This window comes from Leishmania major, chromosome 35, assembly GCF_000002725.2.
Source record: "Leishmania major strain Friedlin complete genome, chromosome 35".
Lineage (NCBI taxonomy): Eukaryota > Euglenozoa > Kinetoplastea > Trypanosomatida > Trypanosomatidae > Leishmania > Leishmania major.
Window position 1 is genome coordinate 75,238 of NC_007284.2, and position 22,263 is coordinate 97,500.

Genomic DNA, 22,263 nt, shown 5'->3' on the forward strand with positions numbered 1-22,263 from the left:
AAGATGATCGTCATGCCCACCCTCCCCTCCTGCTCGACAGTGCAAAGTGTGCTTTTTACTTCGCTTTCTTCTGATTCTGTCTGGCCCCCTGACTTTGTTGTGTCTTTTCCGGCCACAGCACACTGCAACCAAGCACGCTTTTGATTTCCGAGCTGGTCGTCATCGATCTCCTACTCGCCCTCAGATTGCCTAATCTTAAAGACGCTGCGGCTCATCAGCTGGCTAGCCGCCATCTCCCGTCGCGCTTGCGCGCGCTGCTGCCGCATCGCAAGAGGTGAGCTACCTACCACTTTCGCTGCTGTGGCTGCGCTTCCAACGCTCCTGGCGAGGCTGAAGCGCGCTCTGTCGTCCACCATTCCTTGTGCTCTGCAACTTGCCTAATGCGCACAAAGGACAACGTAGCCCCAGAGCCACATGCGCCGCCTGCACCAGCAACTCAGGCGCCGTGTTTGGACTGCGGGCTTGATTCCAAACACCCGTCGACTTGTGACCTCCGCAGCCCTAGGGTTAGGCGTGTCAACTGCATCACTACCGCTGCCAGGTCGCTCTTCTGCGCCTATAGCCTCCGTGGCACCTCTTCCTACTGAGGTGTTGAGGGCTGCACCCGCTGCACCTGCTGCACCGAAGGCTGCACCCGCTGCGCCTGCTGCACCGAAGGTTGCACCCGCTGCACCCGCTGCGCCTGCTGCACCGAAGGCTGCGCCTGCTGCACCCGCTGCACCCGCTGCACCGAAGGCTGAACCTGCTGCACCGAAGGCTGCACCCGCTGCGCCCGCTGCGCCTGCTGCACCGAAGGCTGCACCCGCTGCACCTGCTGCACCGAAGGCCGCGCCTGCTGCACCCGCTGCACCCGCTGCACCGAAGCCTGCACCCGCTGCACCCGCTGCACCGAAGCCTGCACCCGCTGCACCTGCTGCACCGAAGGCTGCACCCGCTGCGCCTGCTGCACCGAAGGTTGCACCCGCTGCACCCGCTGCGCCTGCTGCACCGAAGGCTGCGCCTGCTGCACCCGCTGCACCCGCTGCACCGAAGGCTGAACCTGCTGCACCGAAGGCTGCACCCGCTGCGCCCGCTGCGCCTGCTGCACCGAAGGCTGCACCCGCTGCACCTGCTGCACCGAAGGCCGCGCCTGCTGCACCCGCTGCACCCGCTGCACCGAAGCCTGCACCCGCTGCACCCGCTGCACCGAAGCCTGCACCCGCTGCACCTGCTGCACCGAAGGCTGCACCCGCTGCGCCTGCTGCACCCGCTGCACCTGCTGCACCGAAGGCTGCACCCGCTGCACCTGCTGCACCTGCTGCACCTGCTGCGCCTGCTGCACCGAAGGCTGCACCCGCTGCACCTGCTGCACCGAAGGCTGCACCCGCTGCGCCTGCTGCACCCGCTGCACCCGCTGCACCGAAGGCTGCACCCGCTGCACCTGCTGCACCGAAGGCCGCGCCTGCTGCACCCGCTGCACCCGCTGCACCGAAGGCTGCACCCGCTGCGCCCGCTGCGCCTGCTGCGCCTGCTGCACCGAAGGCTGCACCCGCTGCACCTGCTGCACCGAAGGCCGCGCCTGCTGCACCTGCTGCACCTGCTGCACCGAAGGCTGCACCCGCTGCACCTGCTGCACCGAAGGCCGCGCCTGCTGCACCTGCTGCGCCTGCTGCACCGAAGGCTGCACCCGCTGCACCGAAGGCTGCACCCGCTGCGCCCGCTGCGCCTGCTGCACCGAAGGCCGCGCCTGCTGCACCTGCTGCACCGAAGGCTGCACCTGTTCCACCCGCTGCGCCTGCTGCACCCGCTGCGCCTGCTGCACCGAAGGCTGCACCTGTTCCACCCGCTGCGCCTTCTGTACTCTCTGCTCCCGCTGTTTTCTGGAGGGTGCAGTCACGAAAGGGAAGTGTCGCGGGTGGAAGTTATGCTGCTGAACAGAGGATGTCTTCGAGCGGCAGTTCGCGCCCTCGAACCGCCGTATCTCATGAGACTGGTGCGACACACACGGTGGCATGCACACCGTCCCGGAAGCAGCTTCCTCACCGAACTGATGCCGAAGGTCCTGCTGTCTCTTCCGCTCCTCCCTCACCGCCACCAGCGCCGTCTCTATCAGCTGCAACTCCAGCACCATCGATTTCACCGTCTACGTCGCCGGCACACGCTACCATCGCGCCTCCCTCCATAAGTGCGGTGGGCGAGGTGGACAGCGAGGTGGAGGAGGGGAGGCTTTTCGAGGCTCTTCGACCCTCGCTCTCAACACGCGTCGAGGCTGCCGTACGACAGGGTAGAGCAAACCGCCCTCTGAAGGCGTCCTGTAAAGCCCAGCAGCCCCAGTCAGAAAAACGGGAGCCACATGTTCTTTGTGGGAACACGGGGCTGCACACTGATTCGTCCGAGCTTGTCGAAGGCGCGGCTGCCGGGGATTGGGGGTGGGCTAAGCGGGAAGAGCGGCTACAGCCACTTCCGGCGTCCATCTCCTGCAGCATCGATCGACATGAAATCCCAGCTGAACTGGGGGGTGATGAGGGCCGTAGTGTCGCGGAGAGCATCACCGCGGGGTCGACTGCTAATGACTTTTCTGGAGGTGAGGCCTCAACGTCGCCTAAAGACTCCGCACCGCCGTCGTCTGCAGTTGCAGCAGAGCTATTAGAGGCCGCCACAGTGGAGCGCTTGCCTGGCGAGGTGTGGTGCGGTGCAGAGACCGCAGGCTGTGAGAGGGGCGCCACGCCGCCACCGCGCCCTCCAATCGCGGACAACAGTGATGTGTGCCTTAAAGTGTCGGCTTCTGTCACACCTGAACTATACGCGATTACGGTGCAGCTGCGAGAGCCGCCGTCAAGCCCAACGGCCTGTGTGCAAGCTGTTGCAGGTGCATTGGACGCGGTGGAGGTGCACTGCGACGCAGCTGTGGCCGCCCGCGCCGCAGGCAGGGCCGACTCGAGAGTGAAGGCGGTGCCAGGCATCACCGTTACGTGGTGCACTTTGCCGCATTGCCCCTTCTTCGCATCGCTGCAGAACCCGGCGGAGCTGCCGTTGTCGCAGCGTGTCAGCTATGTGGCGGCCAAGGAGGCGGTGATGAAGCGCTTCCACCACCTTGTGGCACGATTCGGGACACTTGTGCGTTTTGCGGCAGCGGCCAGCAGCGGGTCAGTGCTCGACTTTGGCGCCGAGGTTTTTTTTGCGTGCCCGGAGCGGCGGCTGCTCTCTCTGCGAGTCGCGGCGTGTGACGGCGGCGGCAAGACGGCAGCACCGGCGGAGTCGTCCTCGCCGCCCGTTGCCACCGTCTCTGTGGGGTTCCCGCTGAGCCGCGTGGGTATTTTTCCTTCGACCTCTACGGTAGCCTCCCTGCAACATCTCTGCGGGTCATTCCACACGGTGAAGTGGGTGCCCGTGCTGCACACATACGACGTGAGAAGCCTGGCTGATGTTGGTTTGCTGAGTATCCCTGACGCCGCCGGTGACGCTACGGACAAGAGTAAGACGAAGCGGTGGTCGCTGCGGCTTGAGCAGCTCATTCTTGAGCACGTGTGCCGGTCACCTGCGCAGCGTCGGTGGGCCGTGGAGATGCTAATGTGGAGTCGTGGCTTTCACGACGCTGCGGTGCGTCACAAGGCAGTCGGCGCTATGTCCGCAGACATCGCAGACGGTTGGTACGCATACGCAATGGGGGCTCTTAGCCGGAATCCCTCATCCGCAGAAGCGGGTGCTGCATGCCGAGATGCTGAAAACGCCACCGGGATTCAGCCGCTTCTGACAACACCCCCCTGCAGAGGCGCCGCTCATGCTGTACAGGTGCACTCGAGGTCTCTGCGATGCGCGCTGCCTCCTCTGCCACACCACCGCTTTCTCACCTTCCCGCACGTGCAGCGTTCGCTGTGGATGAATAAAATACAAACACTGGCTGCCACAGCAGAGTCCGCTGGAGCGGCCGTGCTGTTTGACTGCTCTGACAAGGCTGTGATGGACACGTTGGATTTGGTGGAGACGCACCTCACTGGCACCGCTGCGCAGCGAGCTCGCTTGCCCTATCTGAACGTCGTATTAATCGGCGACGCTACCACTGCGCGACCGATTCTTCAACGCCTGCCTTGCGCTGCTGTCATCTCCTCCGCGTCTGCGTTTTGTGAAACGGGGCACGCCTCCGTGCAGCAGGTGCGCCTGTACGCTTCGCCGAAGTGGCCGACAGATCTTCAGCAAGACACGTTGTTGGCAGCCTTGACATACCTCAAGCGCCGCGGAGCACCTCACGTCGTCGCCGCCGGCGCGGCGCCGCAGCGGCTTCTGCTAGCACTGTGCCAGGAGGCGGTGTTGGTAGCGCGCTCGCTGCCTGATGCCATGGCTGTCGAATCCGCCGCCAAGGAGCAGCTGGGTCTGTGCTTGGGGCCCTTCCGACTTATGGATGCTTATGGCACCGTTGCCATCGCCTCCATGGCTGCCGCAGAGCGGACGCGCACCGCGGCGGCCAGCGATGTGGCGACTCGAGCCGCTGTAGCCCCCGTGCACGAGCTGGAAAGCTGCATGCGGTCCATGGCCCGTGAGGGGCTGCTAGGAGCGAGAGGTGTACGTGGAGGTTTCTACGATTCCGTTGTGGCAACTAACGAAGCAGTCTCCGCCGCTCCGCTGCTTCGCGAGGCGGTGCTGAACGCGTACGTCCGTCACACGACGCCGGCGCAGGTAGGTGACCGGCTTCGCGCGGCCGTGCTGAACGTGGCCTGCGAGCTGCTAACCCGCGGCGAGGTGCAGCGGGTCGATGATGTCGACCTGCTTTCGATGAGTGCCCTCGGATGGCGGGAGGAGACGGGCGGGGTTCTTTATCAGGTGGACCAGCTGGGGGCAGACAGCTTGCCACGGTTGGTGGAGCAGATGACATGCTTGGCCACGACAGGCATTGCACCGCACCTCGCTCCTCACCCGTTACTCTTGCGCATGGTGACAGATAAGGTACGCTTCGCCAGCCTCAAGGCTAGCGGTCTGCTATGACGGTTGTACGGGGGGGGTGCGTTCGATCACCGTTGTGTGCTCATGTGCGTGCGTTGTCGCTTCGTGTATTGTCGCGTGTCTATGTCGAGCGGTGCCGTTGTTGTCGGCGCGAGTGGGAGGCAGGGCGGCGTGAGCGAGCCCCCCCTTCTCCGCTTGCGGTCTCTCCCTCGCATGGGTGCGTACGCTGTTACTCGTTTGGTTTCACACATATTGCCTAACACGATTGCAGCTAGGGGAGTGGTAGCGAAATTGGGGCGAGTCTTCGGGGGCTTGCGATGGTGCTGAGGCGCGCGTGCACGCGTGGAGCTTGCATGGCTGCGTCGTTGTGTAATGATCAGGAGTGCTTGCGCCTTTGCGATATTGTTTGAGACCAGCAAAGGACTTACGCATCGTTCCCCGCGTTGCGCACGTGCACCACACTGTGTGCGCGTACACGTGTTGCCGGGTTCTCTTCACTTCTCCTCTCTCTGAATCTCTTATCCTTATGCGATGCTGCTGTGCTAACCTGCGTGGGTGCTTGCGTTCGCACACGTGTGTATGGCGTGCCATGGCTCTCCACACACGTGGGTTGTGACAGCGGGCTCGCGTTATTGTTTGTCGCATACGTCTTTGCTGTCTTTTGTTAGCTGTCCGGCGGATTGTGTGGCTCCCACGTAGCGCCACGCGTGTTGTCAAAGACGCGACCACGTCGTCTCATTTTTAATGTGAAGGGCTGCCTTTGCGCCTTCGCCCCACTCGAGAACGGCTGTGAAGCTCATTCTCACTCTCTTCCACTCTTACCCTCAAGCAGGCCGGCGTTGAGCGAGTTTATTGTTCCTCACTAATGCCCGCCACCACGATGGTCGCCGATCCACTCTCGCAGATCGTGTCGCAGGTGATCGACGACGTGAGTTTCTCCCAGACACATACAGTCAGCGATGACTTCAGGGTGTACCCGAAGTTGTCTATCGACAGCGTTAGCACGCTCCAGCAGGAGCAGCGAAAGCGCGTGGAGCAGACGTATGGCGCACGCGCACCATCCCCTGATTTTCTGGGATCTCAGCTGCTGGCAGAGTACCGTGGCGAGGCGGCTTCTTTGCAGCTCGCAAAAGAGTCCGGGGACCCCAACTTCCCTACCTCTATTTCACGCATGACGGGCGAGCAGAGCAAGCAGTTCAAGAAGGACATGAAACAGCGCATCCACGAGTGGGAGGCTACGGTGCGAGATGCAACAGGGCAGACAGAAGTTTACCCAGACCAAAAGGCGTCGTTGCGCTGCATCTATGAACTGTACCGCGCCACCAAGATGAAGGTGCTGGGGGTGGAGCCCTCTCCGGGCCCGCACGGAGCAACAGCGGAAGCGTCCGTTGCAGGCAGCCGGGATGTGTCGCAAAGCGTCGCTGCACATGCTGCGGGTGCATCGTCGGCGTCAGCTTCTGCCGTTGGTGGGGCCAGGTCGGAGAGCACTCGACTGAGCACCTCAGGTGCCAAGGACACTACCGCAGGCTCTACCAAAGCGCTGTCGGGCTCAGCCGCCGCTGCTGGCGGCGAGGTTCGCGCAGCGTCGAGTGGCGCCGCAGCGCCTGCTATGGCTGGCGGCGGCGCTGACTGGATTAAGTGCATCGAGCGGGTGCCGCTGGGCACGGAGGACGTGTCGACGATGACCGAGGACGCGTTGCAGACGGAGAAGCGCCGCTTGAAGCAGGTGCTGCACCGCTTCGAAAGCGACTTCGAGAAGTACAACGGCGTGCGCCCAGGCCGGCATGACCGCCAAGGCTTCACGGCAGAGTACCACCGCTACGGTGAGCTCAAGAACGAGCTTACGCGCCGTTCCCAGAAGTAGATGTAGGGTTAGAGTGCAGCTTTACTGGCACGTGCGCGCCTGTATTTAGAGGGGTTGAGAGGGGCAACTGCGAACGGCGCAGGCTACCCATCGCACTCGTCTCTGCGGCTGTGCCTGAGTGCCCTGCGCATTTCTGTGTCTGCCGCTATGCTTTTGTGGCTCCTCTCTGCCTTTGGTTTCCTTTCACCCGCCATCTCCCACCTTCCGCAGCGGAGTCCTTTGATATGAGTGTTGTTGTGCTCCCGCGCCACGGCCGTCTCTCCCCTTCTCCCGGCGGCCTCCCTTCCACTACGCCCGTCTCCTCCGTGTTGCTTCTTGTCTGCATCATCTTGTGCGACAATGCGTGTGCACGTCTGCTGCGCACTCAATAAGCCAGCAAAACAAGCACATCGGAACGGAAAGTCTCCCCGCACACGCTACGCAACGCTCTTACACGTTCGAGCACCGTTGAACCGTTTTTTTTTTGTGTTCCCCTCCCCCCAGCTTGAGAGAGAGCGTGGTGGGTTCGCGGTGGCGCATAGCGTTGAGGATGACACTGGAGAGCGCCGCGACACCAAGTCCGCTGCTTGATGCATTGGGCATATGCGCCACGGTGACGCCGTGCTGGAAGGCATCTCCCCTCCCCCTGCGGCAAAGCACAGGCTCCCACGGGAGATAGAGCGAAAGACATGTCTCTGACGACTTGCACGCGTCCTAAGCTGGCGTCTACGTGCCACACACAGGCGCAGCTATTCGTTTTTTTCAATGCCGTTTCTCTACCTCCTCTCACCCCGCATCTCTGACCTTTCTGTCACCACTTTTCGCTTCACAATGGTCGTTTACTTTGCGGTTGATAAGCAATTCGAGCAGAAAGGGAAAAGATACACGGACCCCTCGCCCTCCCCCTCAATCACCGTGCGCTCTGACAACGGGTGCCGTGGTTATTTTCTTGCCCCCTTCGTCCATTTATTCCATCCCCTGCGAATCCACACAACCATACAGAGATACACTCGGTGTGCACGCGCACCTTGTGCCCCCCCCCCCCTCCCCCTCTCCCATGCAGCGCAAGTATACCAACGCGCAGGCGTTGGCAGTCTACCAGGCGCTGCAGCAGAGCGGCGGCCTCAGTGCCCTTGAGGACGACACCGCCACGGCGCTGTATCTTTCGCAGAATGCGGCCGCCACCGGTGAGCTCAACTTCACGCCTGGGCTACTGGAGCGACTGACGAAGCGACTCGACAAGGGCGGCATGGTGCTGGACCCCTTCTGCTCGTACGACTACGCCGACCGCCGCCACATCCGCAACTTCTCCATGTCGATCCCCATTCCCTTTAGTGCCTTTGACGGCATCCGCTGCAGCAAGCATCAAGTGCAGCTCACCGCGGCACAGGAGGAGAATGTTCTGAAGTCGTTCGACAAGTTGCTTAACGGCGAGGACGTCAAGAAGAGTGGTACGACCCCAGCGGCGAAAGGCGCGCGAGAGATATCTGTGGCGCTGCCGTTTGTGAGCGCCTTCTTCGACCAGCGCTGCCCGGAACTGCACAGCAGCGTACTGACGGGCTCGCGCGAGGGGGCGACGTACCTTCTTCTGTCCGTAATCACCGGTCACAAGGAGCTTTGCGCCAAGTGCCTCAAGGCCGGTGCCAACCCGAACAATATGTCATTTCTTCGAGACGAGTCGCCGGCGCCGGGTGACATGTTCCATGGGTACAGTCCGGTTTTCATGGCGGTGCTGGCGGAGCAGGTTGAGATTCTGGAGCTGCTGTGCAGCTGCGGAGGCAGCATTCACGTGTACGACCGCTGGGGCCGCACCCCTCTGCACGCTGCCATGGCGGTAGAAAGCACCTCGACGGTGCAGTGGCTGCTGGCGAAAGGCGCGCCTCTGTACGTGCCAGATGGCTTCGGCATTCTCCCGGCTGACAGCTGCGTCGGCACACAGTACGCCGAATACTCGATGCCCATGTTGGCGCTGCAGGAGCAGCCAAAGTGCCCACCGCCGAGCTACTTCGCCGAGGCTGCGAAGAGCTGGGCCGCCCCGGAGCGAGAGAGCAAAACCACGGCCGAGAAGGAACCAAAGAAGGACACGGCCGCCACCAGCTCTGGTGCATCGGCCGCTGAGGGAGAGACTAAAATGGAGCTGTGCCGCTGTCGCTCCGGTCGTCCAGTAGGGTTCTGCGGCTGCATCGACGACATGCTTGTCCGGTGGGCGCGCGACCGCCTGAACACGGAGTGGAGCCCCGGTGTGAACTTTAGCGCTCTCGCAAAGAAGCAGGCGTTTGCCGAAGAGGAGCGAAAGCGAACGACTTACAGCGCAGGCGGCAGCCGAGGTGTTAAGTCCTAACAGTGGAGGAGCGCACCATGGCACAGATGATCAGGGCGCACCGAGCGAGTGGCGCAGAGCGGAGGAGGCCTTCGACTGCTGCTCCGTGTCACCGCGGGTGGCATGGTATACGTATAGAAGGAAGCAAAGGGTGTGTGTGCGCACTCATGTACGGGATGGTGCATGCCGTGGTCGCTCTCTTCCTGGGCCTTTTTCTCGTCTTTGCCCCATCCAGTGCTGACGTTTCTCTTCCGCTCTTCTTGAGTGTGTGCGTGTGTCTGCGGTTGCGGCAGGGGTATGCTGCCGCGGTTTTTTATTTAAGCCGCTTGCGATGAGCGTGTGCACCGAAAAGCAAAACCTTCCCGACGGCACAAAAAGAAAGAACGAGACAAACCTTTGATCTACAGTTCGCTGTGAGTGAGTATGTGAATGTATGTGTGTGTCTCCTTCCTCTACCTACTCCCCCCTTCCCATGTGAGTGGGAAAGGCTGCAGCTTCGGCGGATGGGAAGCAATGATTCTCGACAATGCATGCCCCCTCAAGGAGGGACTTCTTCCGCATCACTTGCTCTTCAACTTTGTGGCTGCTCACCTAACCCTCACCCCATCCTCCTCCCCCATCACACGCACACCTGCAGAGTTGGCCAACATCATCATAGCCCCTTTCTTCCATCTCTCTTCTCATTCCCTTTCCCCGCTCTATTCTGTGAATACGAACGCATCGCCGCAAAAGAGGCAAAGAAGGACCCGGCTTGACCCGTTTACTCAGCCTCTCCCACCCCTCCTTGTGGCCCACCGCCTCTTCCTCCTCCCTGTGTCTTAGTAGCTGCCCTCTCTTCTTCCCCCCTCTTTTTTCGTTTCAGCTCTCACCACATCTCTTCCGTCCTTTTTGTTGCTGTGCGGCTTCCGGTGCGCTTTTCTCCCCATCTGAATTCGTCGTTGTACGTCACCTCCCCCCCCCTGTTGCCTCTCCCTCGGCGCCACTGCCGTTTTTCCTGTATGCGTGTCTGTGTGTCATAGTGCCACACCCTTTTCCTCTTAGACAGCAAGACGCGAGTCCCCCTCCCCTCTTTGCTTCTCTCCACGACAAAGAAACGCGTGGCATTCTTCATCCCCCTCTCTCCCTTCAGCCCCAGGTTGCAGTGGTCTCTCCCTGCAGGCGAGGCCTCGGGCACCCAAGACGGATATAGTACCTCACACATCTCGCATATCTTATCATCAAGCACCCCCCCCCTCCCCACCCCCTCACACGCAGAGGCTCGCAACCCACCCTTCTTATTCCCTCTTCTTGCCTCCGCTGCATAAACGCACGTAGTCCTCGTGTGTCTTTGGGAAGGTCAAGCCAGTGAGCAGTAGCATAAAGGCGAAGCACACACAAAAACGCAGGAGCGGTGTCGACAGCAGCAATGATTCACGATGCTGTGCAAGCGGCGTCCACGCCAATGAGCGAGGCGGCGCTGAAGCGCGAGATTGCCTTGCAAGAGGCGTCTGATGTAGTGGACAACAAGTCGCGGGTACTCCCCAAGTCCCCGGCCGACACAAGGGAGAGAACGCACGAGGTGGTCGCCGCCACGGAGCCGTTCGAACATCCCATCTCTCTGCGCTCCAAGGTGTCGGCCTACGTCACCCTCGCCCTGCTCTTCTTATTCGCGCGCTTGCGTGAGAGCTATCGCCAGTTCTTCCCGAACGATGAGAGCCATGTGCGCCCCGGCTACGCCCCCATCGTGAAGGACTTCGATCACTACTGGAACCGCCGCTTTTACCGCCGCGTCCGCGACTGCTTCATGCGCCCCATCGACTCTCGCCCTTCGCGTGTGATTGGAGTGATGGAGCGCGTGTCGAAGGACAACAACCAAACGTTCGAGTACAGCGGTCGCATCGTGCCCGCGGTGAACATGGGCTCGTACAACTACCTTGGGTTCGCCGAGGACACGCAGAGCATCACGCACGAGGTCCTAGATTCGATCGACGACTACGGCCTCGCCTCATGTAGCGCGCCACAGGGGTTGGGCCAGAGCGCCCTCGTGTCTCGCCTCGAGCACGAGTTCGCCGAGTTCCTCGGAAAGGAGGATGCCATCGTGTGCGGCATGGGCTTCGCCACGAACTTCCGCGGCCTCCCCACCCTCTTCGGCAAGGAAACGCTGGTGCTCTCTGACAGCCTCAACCACTCCTCGCTTGTCAACGGCGTGCGTTCGTCTGGCGCAAAGGTCAAAGTCTTCCAGCACAACCACTTTGGTCAGGTGGAGAAGTGCCTGCGCGAGGGCGTAGTGCTCGGCCAGGACCCATGCGGCGAGTACAAGCCGTACAAGCGCATCGTCATCATCATTGAGGGCATCTACAGCATGGAGGGCGAGATCGTCAACCTCAAGAAGTTCGTGGAGCTGAAGAAGAAGTACAAGGCTCTGCTCTTCGTGGACGAGGCGCACTCCATTGGCGCTATTGGCCGCACTGGTCGCGGTGTGTGCGAGCACACCGGCGTCGACCCCAAGGACGTTGACGTGCTCATGGGTACCTTCACGAAGAGCTTCGGCTCCATCGGCGGCTACATCGCAGCCGACAAGACGCTCGTTCGCTACCTCCGCCAGCATAGTTCTATTGCCCTGCACTGCGATCCTCTGGCACCGCCGTGTGCGCAGCAGGTGCTGTCGGTGCTGCACGTGCTGCTCGGTAAGGACGGTACGGACCTCGGCGAGAAGCGCATCCGTCAGCTCAAAGATAACTCGTCATTTTTTCGTCGCGGGCTGATGGACCTAGGCCTCGTGGTGCTCGGCGATGACAGCAGCCCGGTGGTGCCGGTGATGTGCTACAGTATCGGCAGGCTTAGCGCCCTCTCCCGCCTGTGCCTGGAGCGCGGTGTCGCTATCGTCATCGTCGGCTACCCGGCGACGCCGCTCCTGCAGGGCCGCGTGCGCTTTTGCGTCTCGGCCTGCCACACGCGCGAGGACCTGCAGCGCACCCTTGATGTGATAAGGGAGCTCAAGGGCTACGTCTGCATGGAAGACAGCACGAACCCGCTGCGGTAAGAGGCGTGTTGGGTGACAACCGAGGACACACTGTTCAACATCGTACACGCACACGTAGTCGTTATCTGCTAGGAAATGTTTCTCTCTTTGTGTTCACGTGTGTGCGCGCGAGAGGAAGGGACCAGATAGGATCCAGCGACTCCCTCATGCATTCCCGCCCCCGACTTCTGACCGGCATCCACGCGCCGACGTGGACCTTTCAGGCGTGGGAGCGCGCACAACGAATGTCTTGCACGAGAGAGAGAAGAAGCGCGAAAATGAAGAAGACATGCCGAGCCACCGTGACTTCCACCCTCCCCCACTTGCAGAAAAGTACTTGAAAGGGGAGAAAGGATGGGCTTTCGCTCAGGTGGGTGCTCTCTCCTCGTGTGCGATGATACATAGACAAGTACGCATACGCGTACAGGCAGACATTGGTGCAGATGGAAAATGTGCAAGCTCTCACATGTGCAGAACCAAGAGTGTATCATAATCAGTGTAGCTCCTCCCTTCGCGCGCTCACACACACATACTGCGTGTGCATACATGTTTCTGCGTTCATCTGCAGAGACGTCGCACGCCACGCATCTATTTCGCTTTTAAAGCCCACAATCGATGCATAATGTTGTGATTGTCTTCGATTTTGTCCCCGTTTAGTTTTTACTCGCTGTGTGCGTGCGCACCGGTGCAGGTGCGCATGCCGGCTCTCTGCCCTCTCCATCACTCCCCGCCGCGAGCATGATTGTGGATGTGTTAGTTTTTATGTGTGCACGTGTTGTGCGTGGGTGGTTGTAATCAAGCGTGAGGAACAGGGACAGCAGAGATGGAGAAAGTGATAGCGAGCACTCGCTTGTGCGTGTTACTTTCCATCTCTCCCCCATCTATGCCCCGCACTTACCACTCTCGAATCATGGATTTATGAGATCAACGAGAGAATTGAATCGACAACAACGGTCGGACTTGACTCGGGGAAGGCGCAACGGCTGTGGTAACACCACCAAGGGCATGCGTGTTTTAAGCTCCCCGGGCACCGACACTCTCAGGACTATTGCCCCTTTCTCTCTCTCACACACACACAGCGCCTTCCCTCCACATACTTTTCCACCCCCTCTTTCGTTTTCTTTTGTGTTTTGTTTCGTCCGCTCCCTTTCTGATTCCGCTACTGGATGTTGCACGCGCTCCTTTTCTATGTGCGCGCTCGTGTGTGTTGTCTTCTGTATTTTGTGTATGTATCGGCGTGTGTGGCGGTGGGTGGACGTGCACATGCGCGTGTGTGAGTATGTGTCTTTCTCTCCTTCATCCATGGAACGATTTCAACCTTCCCCCCTCTCCCCCAAAAAGCAAAGTACGCACTGCTAACCACCCTTGCTGCTTGCCCGCTTCCTTCACCCCTTTCTCTTCATTGCCACGTCACTGCGGTACAAGAACGACAGCTCGCGAGAGAAAAAAAGTGTGGGAGAAGGCGAAGGAACCCCCCCCCCCACACACACACATTTCGACGTGTGGCCGACATTAAAATTCGGACGAGTACTGCCGTCTCTCTCCGACGCGTTGGCGTTGTCCTATTATGTGTTGTTGCTCTCACGTCGCTAACAAAGCGGAGCAGAAGGTGCGAGGAGAAACCGCCGCGACTATATATTTCGTTACCTCTTTATATATATAAAGAGGCACACAAAAATAGTGCACAAAAATGGCATGAGAATCCGAGCGCGTGTGTGATGGTTCGAGGTGCCTTGCTGATTCGCACAAGAACACAAAGACACGCATGAAAACGAGCCCTTGCCTTCCCCCCTCCCTACGCTCGGATCATTGACGCCTGTGCGCCTTCCTCTCCACGTGTGACTTTCTGTGCTCTGTTTTGGGCGATGGCGGACGGCCACGCCATGGAAAAGACTGGACTAAACACCTCATCACTACCACTGTGAGTGATCTTAGTCACATTCATACAAGAAGAGAACGGCGTTGCGTGCAAAGGTGAGCACATGTGCATGCGCACCTCATCAGTCATCGACACAGTTCTCTTCTTTTCTCTTGCGTTTTATTGTCATGCTTTCCCTTTGCCTTCCGACCATTCTCATTACACGAATGTGTATGTGTGTGCGCATGGGGTGACGGTTGGCGTGTGCATCGGCTTTCCAGTCCGCTGCACCGTCTGCCTCACCGCCCTTCTTCGACTCGATGCGCCTCCGTCGTAGGCAGCAAATGGAAAGAAGAAAGATGCTGCTCGTTTCACGTGCGTTCTCGCTATGTACCACAGAGATGCGCTCGTGAGAAGAAGAGTGTGCACGGGTCGGAAGGAAAAGGCATCGGCCATGAGATACCGCTTCTGTGACCTCCCTCCATCCCCACAGCTGCTGGCGGGCTCTGCCGCCTTCCCTTTGTCACACCCGCGCACACAGGCAAGAAACGCACACGCAGGCACAGGGATGCATTGTCCAACGATAACGCTGGGCACCTCCCCCTTTTTTTGTCCATATTTTGGCTTGTTTTGTTGGGTTTAGTTTTGTGTTCACGCGGCTTCTTTTTCTCTGAAACCTAGCCACATCGTCTCACCGCTTCCTCCCCCCCTCTCTCTCTCTCTCTCGCACTTCGCATTCTCGAGCTATCCCTGCTCTCTCCCCGTGAGTCGACTGCGACGTGGCCGAGGGCCGCCATTTTTCACTGTGTTCATTCTCATGCCGTGTGGTGTGCTTCTCTATTTTTACACGCTGGTTTAGCTCTTGCCTCTCCCCTTTACTCTCTGTCCTAAGCTCTCGTTGGCGAAGAATGCCCTCTTCGATTGTCTGCTATGTGTGCGTGTGTGTTTCTATGGGCCTGGGGGGGGGGCTGCCTCGAAACAGAGAAAGGCGAGAGAGAGAGAGAGAGAGAGACGAGTCTTAGTACCCGCCTTACCCCTGCCCTCCGCGGTACTTCAACGCGGCGGCGGCAATGAACCACCTTCGGCACCACTGCGCACTTCCACACCAGACGCATCGGCCACCTTCTCTTTGAAGACTCTCTCTCTGCTTGGATGGGGGTGGCGCCCGGATTGCTTTACCATCACCTGCCGTCTTTCTGTATTTCCACTTTGTTTCTCGTATCCGCCGTACGTGCAGCATCACCAGTCCTTCCATCCACCATAGTTTTTTTCGTTGGCGCACGTGACAAGGAGGTTGCAGTGCGATGTTGGCCTTGTTTGTTGCTGTGGCTGCGGTCCTCGGCACATCGCTTGTGTTGGTTGCGTTGTGGGCAGTGCAGCGCGTTCCGAGGTGGGAGTGGGAGTCCTCAACAGTGCTCATCACTGGCGGCAGCGTCGGCATTGGCCTTGCCACTGCCAAAAGCCTCGCACGCAAAAAAGTGCCATTCCTCGTCCTCGCAGCGCGTCGCGAGTCTGTGCTGCGAGAAGCAGTGCAGCAGGTGGAGAAAGTCATCGGCGAATGCCGCAGCTGCACACGTGTGTCATATGTAGTAATGGATGTTGTGGACGAAGCCTCGGTCACTGCAGGCCTTGCCCGTGCCAAAAGGCAGTGCGACGGGCGCCCCATTAACCTTCTCATCTGCAACGCCGGTTTTGCGCATCCTGCTCGTTTTGTGGACAGCGCGATGACGCACGCTCGGCAGATGATGGAGGTGAACTACTTTGGATGTCTGGCAGTGCTGTGGAAGGTGCTGCCGGAGATGCTGGAGATGAATCAGGGCCGCGTTGTGCTGGCGAGCAGCATGGCGGCCCGGGCACCAATTGCAGGATACGCCTTGTACAGTGCTACCAAGGCTGGGCTGCGTGCCTTTGCCCACAGCCTGGACATGGAGAACAGTTGTCTCGGCGTGCGCGTGCAGGTTGTAAGCCCGCCGGACGTGGCGACACCTGGGTACGCGCACGAAAACGAGGTCAAGAGCCCCGAGTGCGCCGCCATCTCGTCGTTCGGGGGTGCAAAGCCGTTCACAGCAGAGGCAATGGCGCAGGCTATCGTCGATGGCATCGCGGACTACTCGTTCGACATCACGCTTGGGTCGGATGGCAGGCTGCTCAGCTACGGCTCTGCCGGCATGGAACCGGCGACGAGTGTGGCAGCGCTGTTAGTGCAGTCTGTGCTCGGCGGCGTGCTGCGACTCGGACTGGCGGTGTTCTCTAAGATACACTACGGCATTGTGACGAAGGTGCGCCTGTCGGAGGCGTCGTCAGCCCCGTCGCCACGCTGATAGAGATGCTTCTTTGTGTGCGCGTCGGCATGTTTGACTGCTTCGGCGATCCGTCGTCGTATGGCCAGCGAGAGGTAGATGAGAAGAGAGAGAGGTTGCCGCTGAACCCGCGTAGGGATCACCATCGAAAGCGAAACAGGCGAATAGCGAAGGAGCAAGCCAGCGCGCACCGCGGCTAGCGAGAGCGTGCCCACAAGAGGAGCACCCACGCTGCGATGCTTGCGGCAGCGGGAATGTCGAAATCGCTGCTGTCTTTCGGCGGTGGAGCGAGAGGAGAGGTCCCCCTTTGTTTGGCAGGGGGAAGAGGAGGGGGGGGGCGCACGCTCAAGGGTGGCGTGCAAGCGTGCCGCACCGCCGTTGCACTTTTTTCGTTTCCGCGAAGCAGCAGTCGCCCTGGACCCTTTTCCTTCTAATCTTCGTGTGTCTCTCCTTCTCCGTCGGGCTTTCGTCTGCTGACGTGTTTCGATGTGTCTGCGCGCCTCTCGATCCTGTGAGCGGCATGCCGCACACACACGCACACACGGTATTAGGGGGAAAAAGAAAGCGCACAACGCAGTGAATGCCACGCGGCCGAGTCGGTGAGCCGCTACTTCTCAGCTCAGCTGCGGTACACACATACACACCTCACATACATTGGCCGCCTTGGCATCCTCCGCGACGTACGACAACGTCTGCGAGTTGGATTCGCGTACGCGTGCGCATCGCATTTGGCAGCAGTACGTGGCTAGGGGAGTGATCATCGTCGGCTGTTATGCCCACGTACTTCTTCCGCATTCCATCGTTGCAGGTATGCACCGTTTCGTTCTTCGGTGGAGGCACGCTCGTCCTAGGCAGCGGCCTCTGGGATCTCATGCGCTCCAGGCGCAACGCCGTTCCTGTGTTCAACAGCGCCGCTGTGGTCAAGACGGAAGAGTCGGCGCGCTACCCGTGCGAAAAAATCAAGGGCTTTGATGTTGTCGTGCGCAGCTTTTACGTACCCGTAGCTGCCGATACCGACGGCCGTGCTCCAGCACCGGCGCTGTCTCTGCTGGCGCAGCTCCGCAGGTTTTCGGGTCTCTTCTCGAATGAAACGCACCGTATCGACAGCGCGAATTCAACCAAGAAAACGGCAGCAGACCAGCCAGTCCGGCTGGTAGTGCGGGATGCCAAAGCCTCAGATGGCGGAGCCAACACAAGTCTCATCGCAGCCGCGCACTGGCCACCGGGCACCTCCAAGTATGCTGCCCTGGTCCTGGTGCCCACCTCGCGGACCAGCGGCGACTCGAGCGCTGCATTGCCGGCACAGTCGCGCTCGCTGCTGCGTCAGTTTGCTGACGGGGCCACCCACCAATCTCTCTCCCGGTGCAACCCACGCTCTACGCAGCTGCACATGGCGTGTGAGAGCGACCCGGCCTATCTTGGTGCCCCCTACCTGCGTGTGTTCTTGAGCGCCTTCCTGCTGCTGCCGGCCACCCTCTCGCAGCTGAACGTTGCAGTCCTCGGCGTAGGCGGGGGATCGCTGCCGCTGTTCCTCCAGCAGTATTTTGCACCCCGGTTGCACCGCTGTGACTTGGTGGATGTCGAGCCGATGTGCATCAAGGCAGCAGTGGAGCAGCTTGGGATGAAAGAGCTGCTTAACACGGTGGCGTTGCGGTGCGAGGGCGGCGGAGTGCACTACTACCTGGAGGACGCCGTCGACTACCTGTCGCACCGCGTTGGCGATGCCGACTGTCGAACAGGGTGGCCTTTGCAAGCCGGGTCTGGGCGATCAGCAGGGAGTGGAGAGGGCGCATCTGCTGCTCCGCATCACGGAACTCCTGTTTTCCATGATGCCGTTCAGCCGACCCCCGCCGCGGCGCGGGCTACCAGCGCCAAGCGCCAGCGCCAACTCGACTTGCTGTTCGTGGACCTGTTTGTCGGCAGCGAGCTCGACACGGCCGTTACATCGCACGAGTTTCTGTGCCTGTGTCGCGGCTCCCTTTCTCCTCACGGGGTGGCCGCCTTCAACCTTCCGGCGGCGGACAAGCGGTTTGTGCAGCGCTGCAACGAGGTATTTGGCAGCCGTAACGTGTACCGTATTCCCGTGCCGGCAAGCTCGAACGAGGTGGTGCTGGCTCGCGGCGGGGCAAAGAACAGCGGCGCCGTGGCCAACGCTCCGCACCTCTCGCACCGCCTCTTGTTTCGCCGCGCGCAGGAGCTGTCGGCGCAGTATCGTCTTCCCTACGACTTGGCCAACCACTACCCTGTCTGGTGGCGACTGTGGTAGAAGGGTGTGGGTGAGTGAGTGAGAGAAGAGCTCAACGATACGGCGCACGCGCACATGCACACGCACACGCACGATTGTGACTGTTGAACGAACGAGGGGCACTCTTAAGCGCAGCCGCCTTAGCTTCGTAAAGATAGGGGGAGCGGTGAGCGATCATTGCGATTCAGATGATCCTCCCCCTCCTCGGCGCGCATGTTTGTGTGCCTCGCCATTCGTACTTCACAGAGAGCTGTTTTTACCCAAGCAACGCGAACACGACGACAACAGCCCACGGGCAGCGATTTGAGGGAAAGCTAAGCACCGTCAGCGAGGTTGAGGCGGCCAGCGCATACGACGGAGTATGTGGACGAGCAAAAGAAGGACGACAGTGCCATCGGCGTCGGATGTATCTCGATTCACAGGCATCAGCAAGAAGGGCCAATATATCCAAACACACAAGCGCGTGCTCTGCAGGCGCGCCTCGAAGGGGCCCCTGAATGGCCCTAATCGCTGCAACCCTGTTCCGCCGTTCCCTTGCTGCCTGCCGCTTTCATCCACTGCTTCGCTGTTCCTGTCGCTCATGCGCGCGCCGACTCGTTTCTCCAACAACCATGTCCTCATCCTCCTCCCCCTCCGTGGTCTTTCCTCTCCCTGTTTCGTCTGCGGCATCGCGTATCCCTTGTGCAGATCAGCGAGCCTTCTCAGCTCACGTAGACAAAAAAAACAGAGAACACAACAGCACAGGGGTGAGGCAGCCACACCAACTATGTCTGCCACGATCAAAGCCGCGCGCGGGTGCGCCTCAGCAGTGCTCTTTCACAGCTTGCGCCTGCACGCCTTCGAAGGCGCGCTGCCGCATGTCCTGGTCGTGGTGGATCGCGTGCCGTGTGTGCTGCAGAAGGTTGTCGCGGAGGGCTACCTGCAGGTGCTGCGCGCGTACGGGCGGCAGGGCGCAGCATATGTTACGAGCAACTGCGACAGCGTGTTGAGGGCACCGGCGGAGGCGTTGCCGGGAACGGCAGACGACAGGGAATCACTTCAGAGCCATAATGACGAGCTGTTCATCCCTCTGAAACCTGGCGCAGAGACGCCGAGCGGGTCGGTAGGCTTCACTCCACGCGTTTTACTGCCGTCATTCGCCGCGGATGACTTTGCTCCTCTTTCCTACTCCCTCATGCTGTTTTGCAGGGACAACTTCCTGAGCCATGTGAAGCGGCTGCAACGGTTCTTTCGCCACTGCGGTGACGGGCAATTGCAGCGGCAAGGCGACCAGCATGAGACGGAGGCTGTCGCTGGGGACTCATCACTAAAGCCGCCGCCTCCCACCGCACTGTCGAGTGTTTGGACAGCCGAGTACTTCAAGGAAGAGTTTGAAGCTCTGTGCCCGCTGCTGGGGCCACTGCTCTCGTCGAAAGGCGAGGCGGTCGAGGGCGACACCACCGGCGAGCAACCCCAATGGCAGCTGCTCTTTCACGGACCGCCACGAGAGCTCCTCGGGTGCGTCATGGTGCAAGAGAACGCCTTCCAAAACGAGATGAGGCGCTATCGGCTTCGTCTGAGCCTGTTTGACCTCGGCATCCGCGTTGCGGAGCACTGCCACCTGGGTATCATGAGCCAGAGAGCGGATCGCTTGGCCGGCGAGGGCCACTTCAAGGAGGCACTGGAGGACGACGAAGTGTACAGCTACGCCCGCTCGTGTGCTTTCGGGCCCGAACATGCCCAGTGCCTCGCCAAAGCCATCGCGGACTCAATCGACCTGTACAGCTGGCGCCGCTCTGGGTGTGCCGGCGGCGCCGCAGCACGGGCAGTGCAAGTGTATCCGGCCTCCATAACGGCCGCGTTGCAGAATGCTGAGCTCTGGTCTATCTTCAATTCTGGCGCACTGAACGTCTGCACATCTGCGACGGCGGCTGACGACACCGCCACGGATGTCGAAGCCGCCTTACGGGAACCAATCGAAGGCCCTGGCATGCCGCTCTTGATTGTATGCCGCGACGCAGCCAAGGTGCTCACTTACGGCGGCGGGATGGAGGACTGTCTGACCAACACCGGGCACTATGCTGCAGCCTACGCTCCGGAGCGCAACGATGTCGCGCGGCACCGCGAGCGCTTTCGGACGGTGTACAGCGAAGCGAGTGACGGAGACGGCGAGAGCGAGAGGGACGAGGAAGACGCCACTGCGAACCCCCCGGTGCACGGCCGCCTGAAGAAGGCGGAGTACCTCGCAGTGCTTAGGGCAAAGGGGCAGAGGCCGAACAAGCCCCAGCATAATGGCGCCGATGACGAGGACGGCACCGTCTCCCGCAGCGCCCCTGCCGGTTCGTGCATTTCCAACAGCATCGGCGGCACCTTTCCCATCGGCGAGGTCATCAGCGAGTCGTTTGACCTCTCGCAACTCAGTGGCACGTGCGACGTGTTTGCGTATCCTGACGTGTTCAAGAAGGTCACGATGAGTCGCCCTGCGCCGTTCACCATGACGGTAGAGAAGGGCGTTGTCACGCACATCAGCAACGGCGCCCCCAAGGAGTTCCTCGACCTGTTCAGCCTCGTGCGCCAGGTGGAAGGCAAGTGCTATGTGCGGGAGTTGGGCATTGGCCTCAACCCGTACGTCGGACCAGCCCACGTTGTGAGCGACGTGACTGCGTTTGAGCGGCAGTGGGGCATCCACCTCTCCCTTGGCCAGCGCCACCCTCTGTTCGTAAAGCAGCGTGAGCGGCGCAACGCCGACGGCTCGGTGGCCACTGGGGTGCACGTGGATGGCCCTGTCCTCAAGCGCAAAGCCGGCAAGTACCACATTGACGTGTTTGTGGATGCAGCGCAGCTTCGCATGGGCGACATGTTTGCGGTCGACTTCACCAAAGGTATCGCTGTCCCGTGAGCTGCGTTTGTGCTTGTTGCATTGGCAGTGCGCAGATCCGCGGCGGCGAACTCTTCTTCCCTTTCCTCTTACTCCGCTCTTCCCTCACTGCGCAAGCGGATGGGTTCCTACATGTGCGAGAGGCACGGCGGAGCATCGCGTGTGCGTGCGCGATAGCATGCAAGATGTCTCGAAGGGACGTGGGAACAGAGTGTGAGGGGTGGTGAGGGTGGTGCGGCGCAGGACGATCACGGAGGCGTCCCATGGCAAAAGCAAAGGAGCACGCACGCCGACACACTCACATCAACAGCTGCAAAGCCGTCGCCTCAACGGCACAAAGGCGCCTCCCACCACTGAATCATCTGCTGGGCGCACTCGCAGCCCTCACCTCCGCCGAGTATACCTCCAGAGGAAGGCAGCAGGCGCCTTCTACGTGTGTAGGCGCTCGCTTTACCACGGTGCACACAGCGATGGAAGCGCGAAAAAGGGGAAGAGCTTTGCGCCGCATCTTACACGCATTGCAGGGTGGGGGTGCACTCTTCTCCGCTGCGCTGCTCGCGTGTGTAGCTTTCCTGATCGCTGACCATCGCCCCTTCGGGCTCAAAAAGTGTGCTCGGGTGCCAGCAGCCTCGGGGTTGCGCTTCACTTTTGTTACTTTGTAGCTCCCTGCGTCTCACTGTTAGTCTTTCTCTCTCGAGCTGCCGTCCATATCTCGCCCTCTCTCGTGCTCTGGCGTCTCTCTCTCTCTCTTTCTGCTTTTCTAGACTCCGCTGGTGTTGTTGCACAGAGCAGCATCGACGCGTGTGTGTCGAACATAGAATTGAAGGACTTTGCATCTGCCCCCCCCCCCCCCCGCGTTTCTCTCTGCCCCGCTCCCAGCCGTTCATTTGACCTCTACCAACTCCATTGGCGGTGGAAGGCA

The 22,263-nt window shown here is 60.4% G+C and overlaps 7 protein-coding genes across 7 annotated transcripts; all 7 read left to right on the top strand.

The window, feature by feature from the left end:
- Nucleotides 1–414: 414 nt before the first annotated feature.
- On the top strand, nucleotides 415–4,959 carry LMJF_35_0290 (conserved hypothetical protein; the record flags this gene model as incomplete). Its single annotated transcript, XM_003722378.1, has 1 exon — nucleotides 415–4,959. The coding sequence occupies one exon, from the start codon at nucleotides 415–417 to the stop codon at nucleotides 4,957–4,959; it is 4,545 nt and encodes a 1,514-aa protein (XP_003722426.1).
- Nucleotides 4,960–5,782: 823 nt separating this feature from the next.
- Nucleotides 5,783–6,781, top strand: LMJF_35_0300 (conserved hypothetical protein; the record flags this gene model as incomplete). Its single annotated transcript, XM_003722379.1, has 1 exon — nucleotides 5,783–6,781. The coding sequence occupies one exon, from the start codon at nucleotides 5,783–5,785 to the stop codon at nucleotides 6,779–6,781; it is 999 nt and encodes a 332-aa protein (XP_003722427.1).
- Nucleotides 6,782–7,817: 1,036 nt separating this feature from the next.
- LMJF_35_0310 (conserved hypothetical protein) lies at nucleotides 7,818–9,101 on the top strand (the record flags this gene model as incomplete). Its single annotated transcript, XM_003722380.1, has 1 exon — nucleotides 7,818–9,101. One exon carries the CDS (start codon nucleotides 7,818–7,820, stop codon nucleotides 9,099–9,101), a length of 1,284 nt encoding a protein of 427 aa, XP_003722428.1.
- A 1,420-nt stretch (nucleotides 9,102–10,521) lies between these two features.
- Nucleotides 10,522–12,102, top strand: LMJF_35_0320 (putative serine palmitoyltransferase; the record flags this gene model as incomplete). The annotated part of the gene is made up of 1 exon (XM_003722381.1): nucleotides 10,522–12,102. One exon carries the CDS (start codon nucleotides 10,522–10,524, stop codon nucleotides 12,100–12,102), a length of 1,581 nt encoding a protein of 526 aa, XP_003722429.1.
- A 3,141-nt stretch (nucleotides 12,103–15,243) lies between these two features.
- LMJF_35_0330 (3-keto-dihydrosphingosine reductase) lies at nucleotides 15,244–16,260 on the top strand (the record flags this gene model as incomplete). Its single annotated transcript, XM_003722382.1, has 1 exon — nucleotides 15,244–16,260. The coding sequence occupies one exon, from the start codon at nucleotides 15,244–15,246 to the stop codon at nucleotides 16,258–16,260; it is 1,017 nt and encodes a 338-aa protein (XP_003722430.1).
- Nucleotides 16,261–17,011: 751 nt separating this feature from the next.
- On the top strand, nucleotides 17,012–18,505 carry LMJF_35_0340 (conserved hypothetical protein; the record flags this gene model as incomplete). Its single annotated transcript, XM_003722383.1, has 1 exon — nucleotides 17,012–18,505. One exon carries the CDS (start codon nucleotides 17,012–17,014, stop codon nucleotides 18,503–18,505), a length of 1,494 nt encoding a protein of 497 aa, XP_003722431.1.
- Nucleotides 18,506–19,250: 745 nt separating this feature from the next.
- Nucleotides 19,251–21,362, top strand: LMJF_35_0350 (conserved hypothetical protein; the record flags this gene model as incomplete). Its single annotated transcript, XM_003722384.1, has 1 exon — nucleotides 19,251–21,362. The coding sequence occupies one exon, from the start codon at nucleotides 19,251–19,253 to the stop codon at nucleotides 21,360–21,362; it is 2,112 nt and encodes a 703-aa protein (XP_003722432.1).
- Nucleotides 21,363–22,263: the final 901 nt, after the last annotated feature.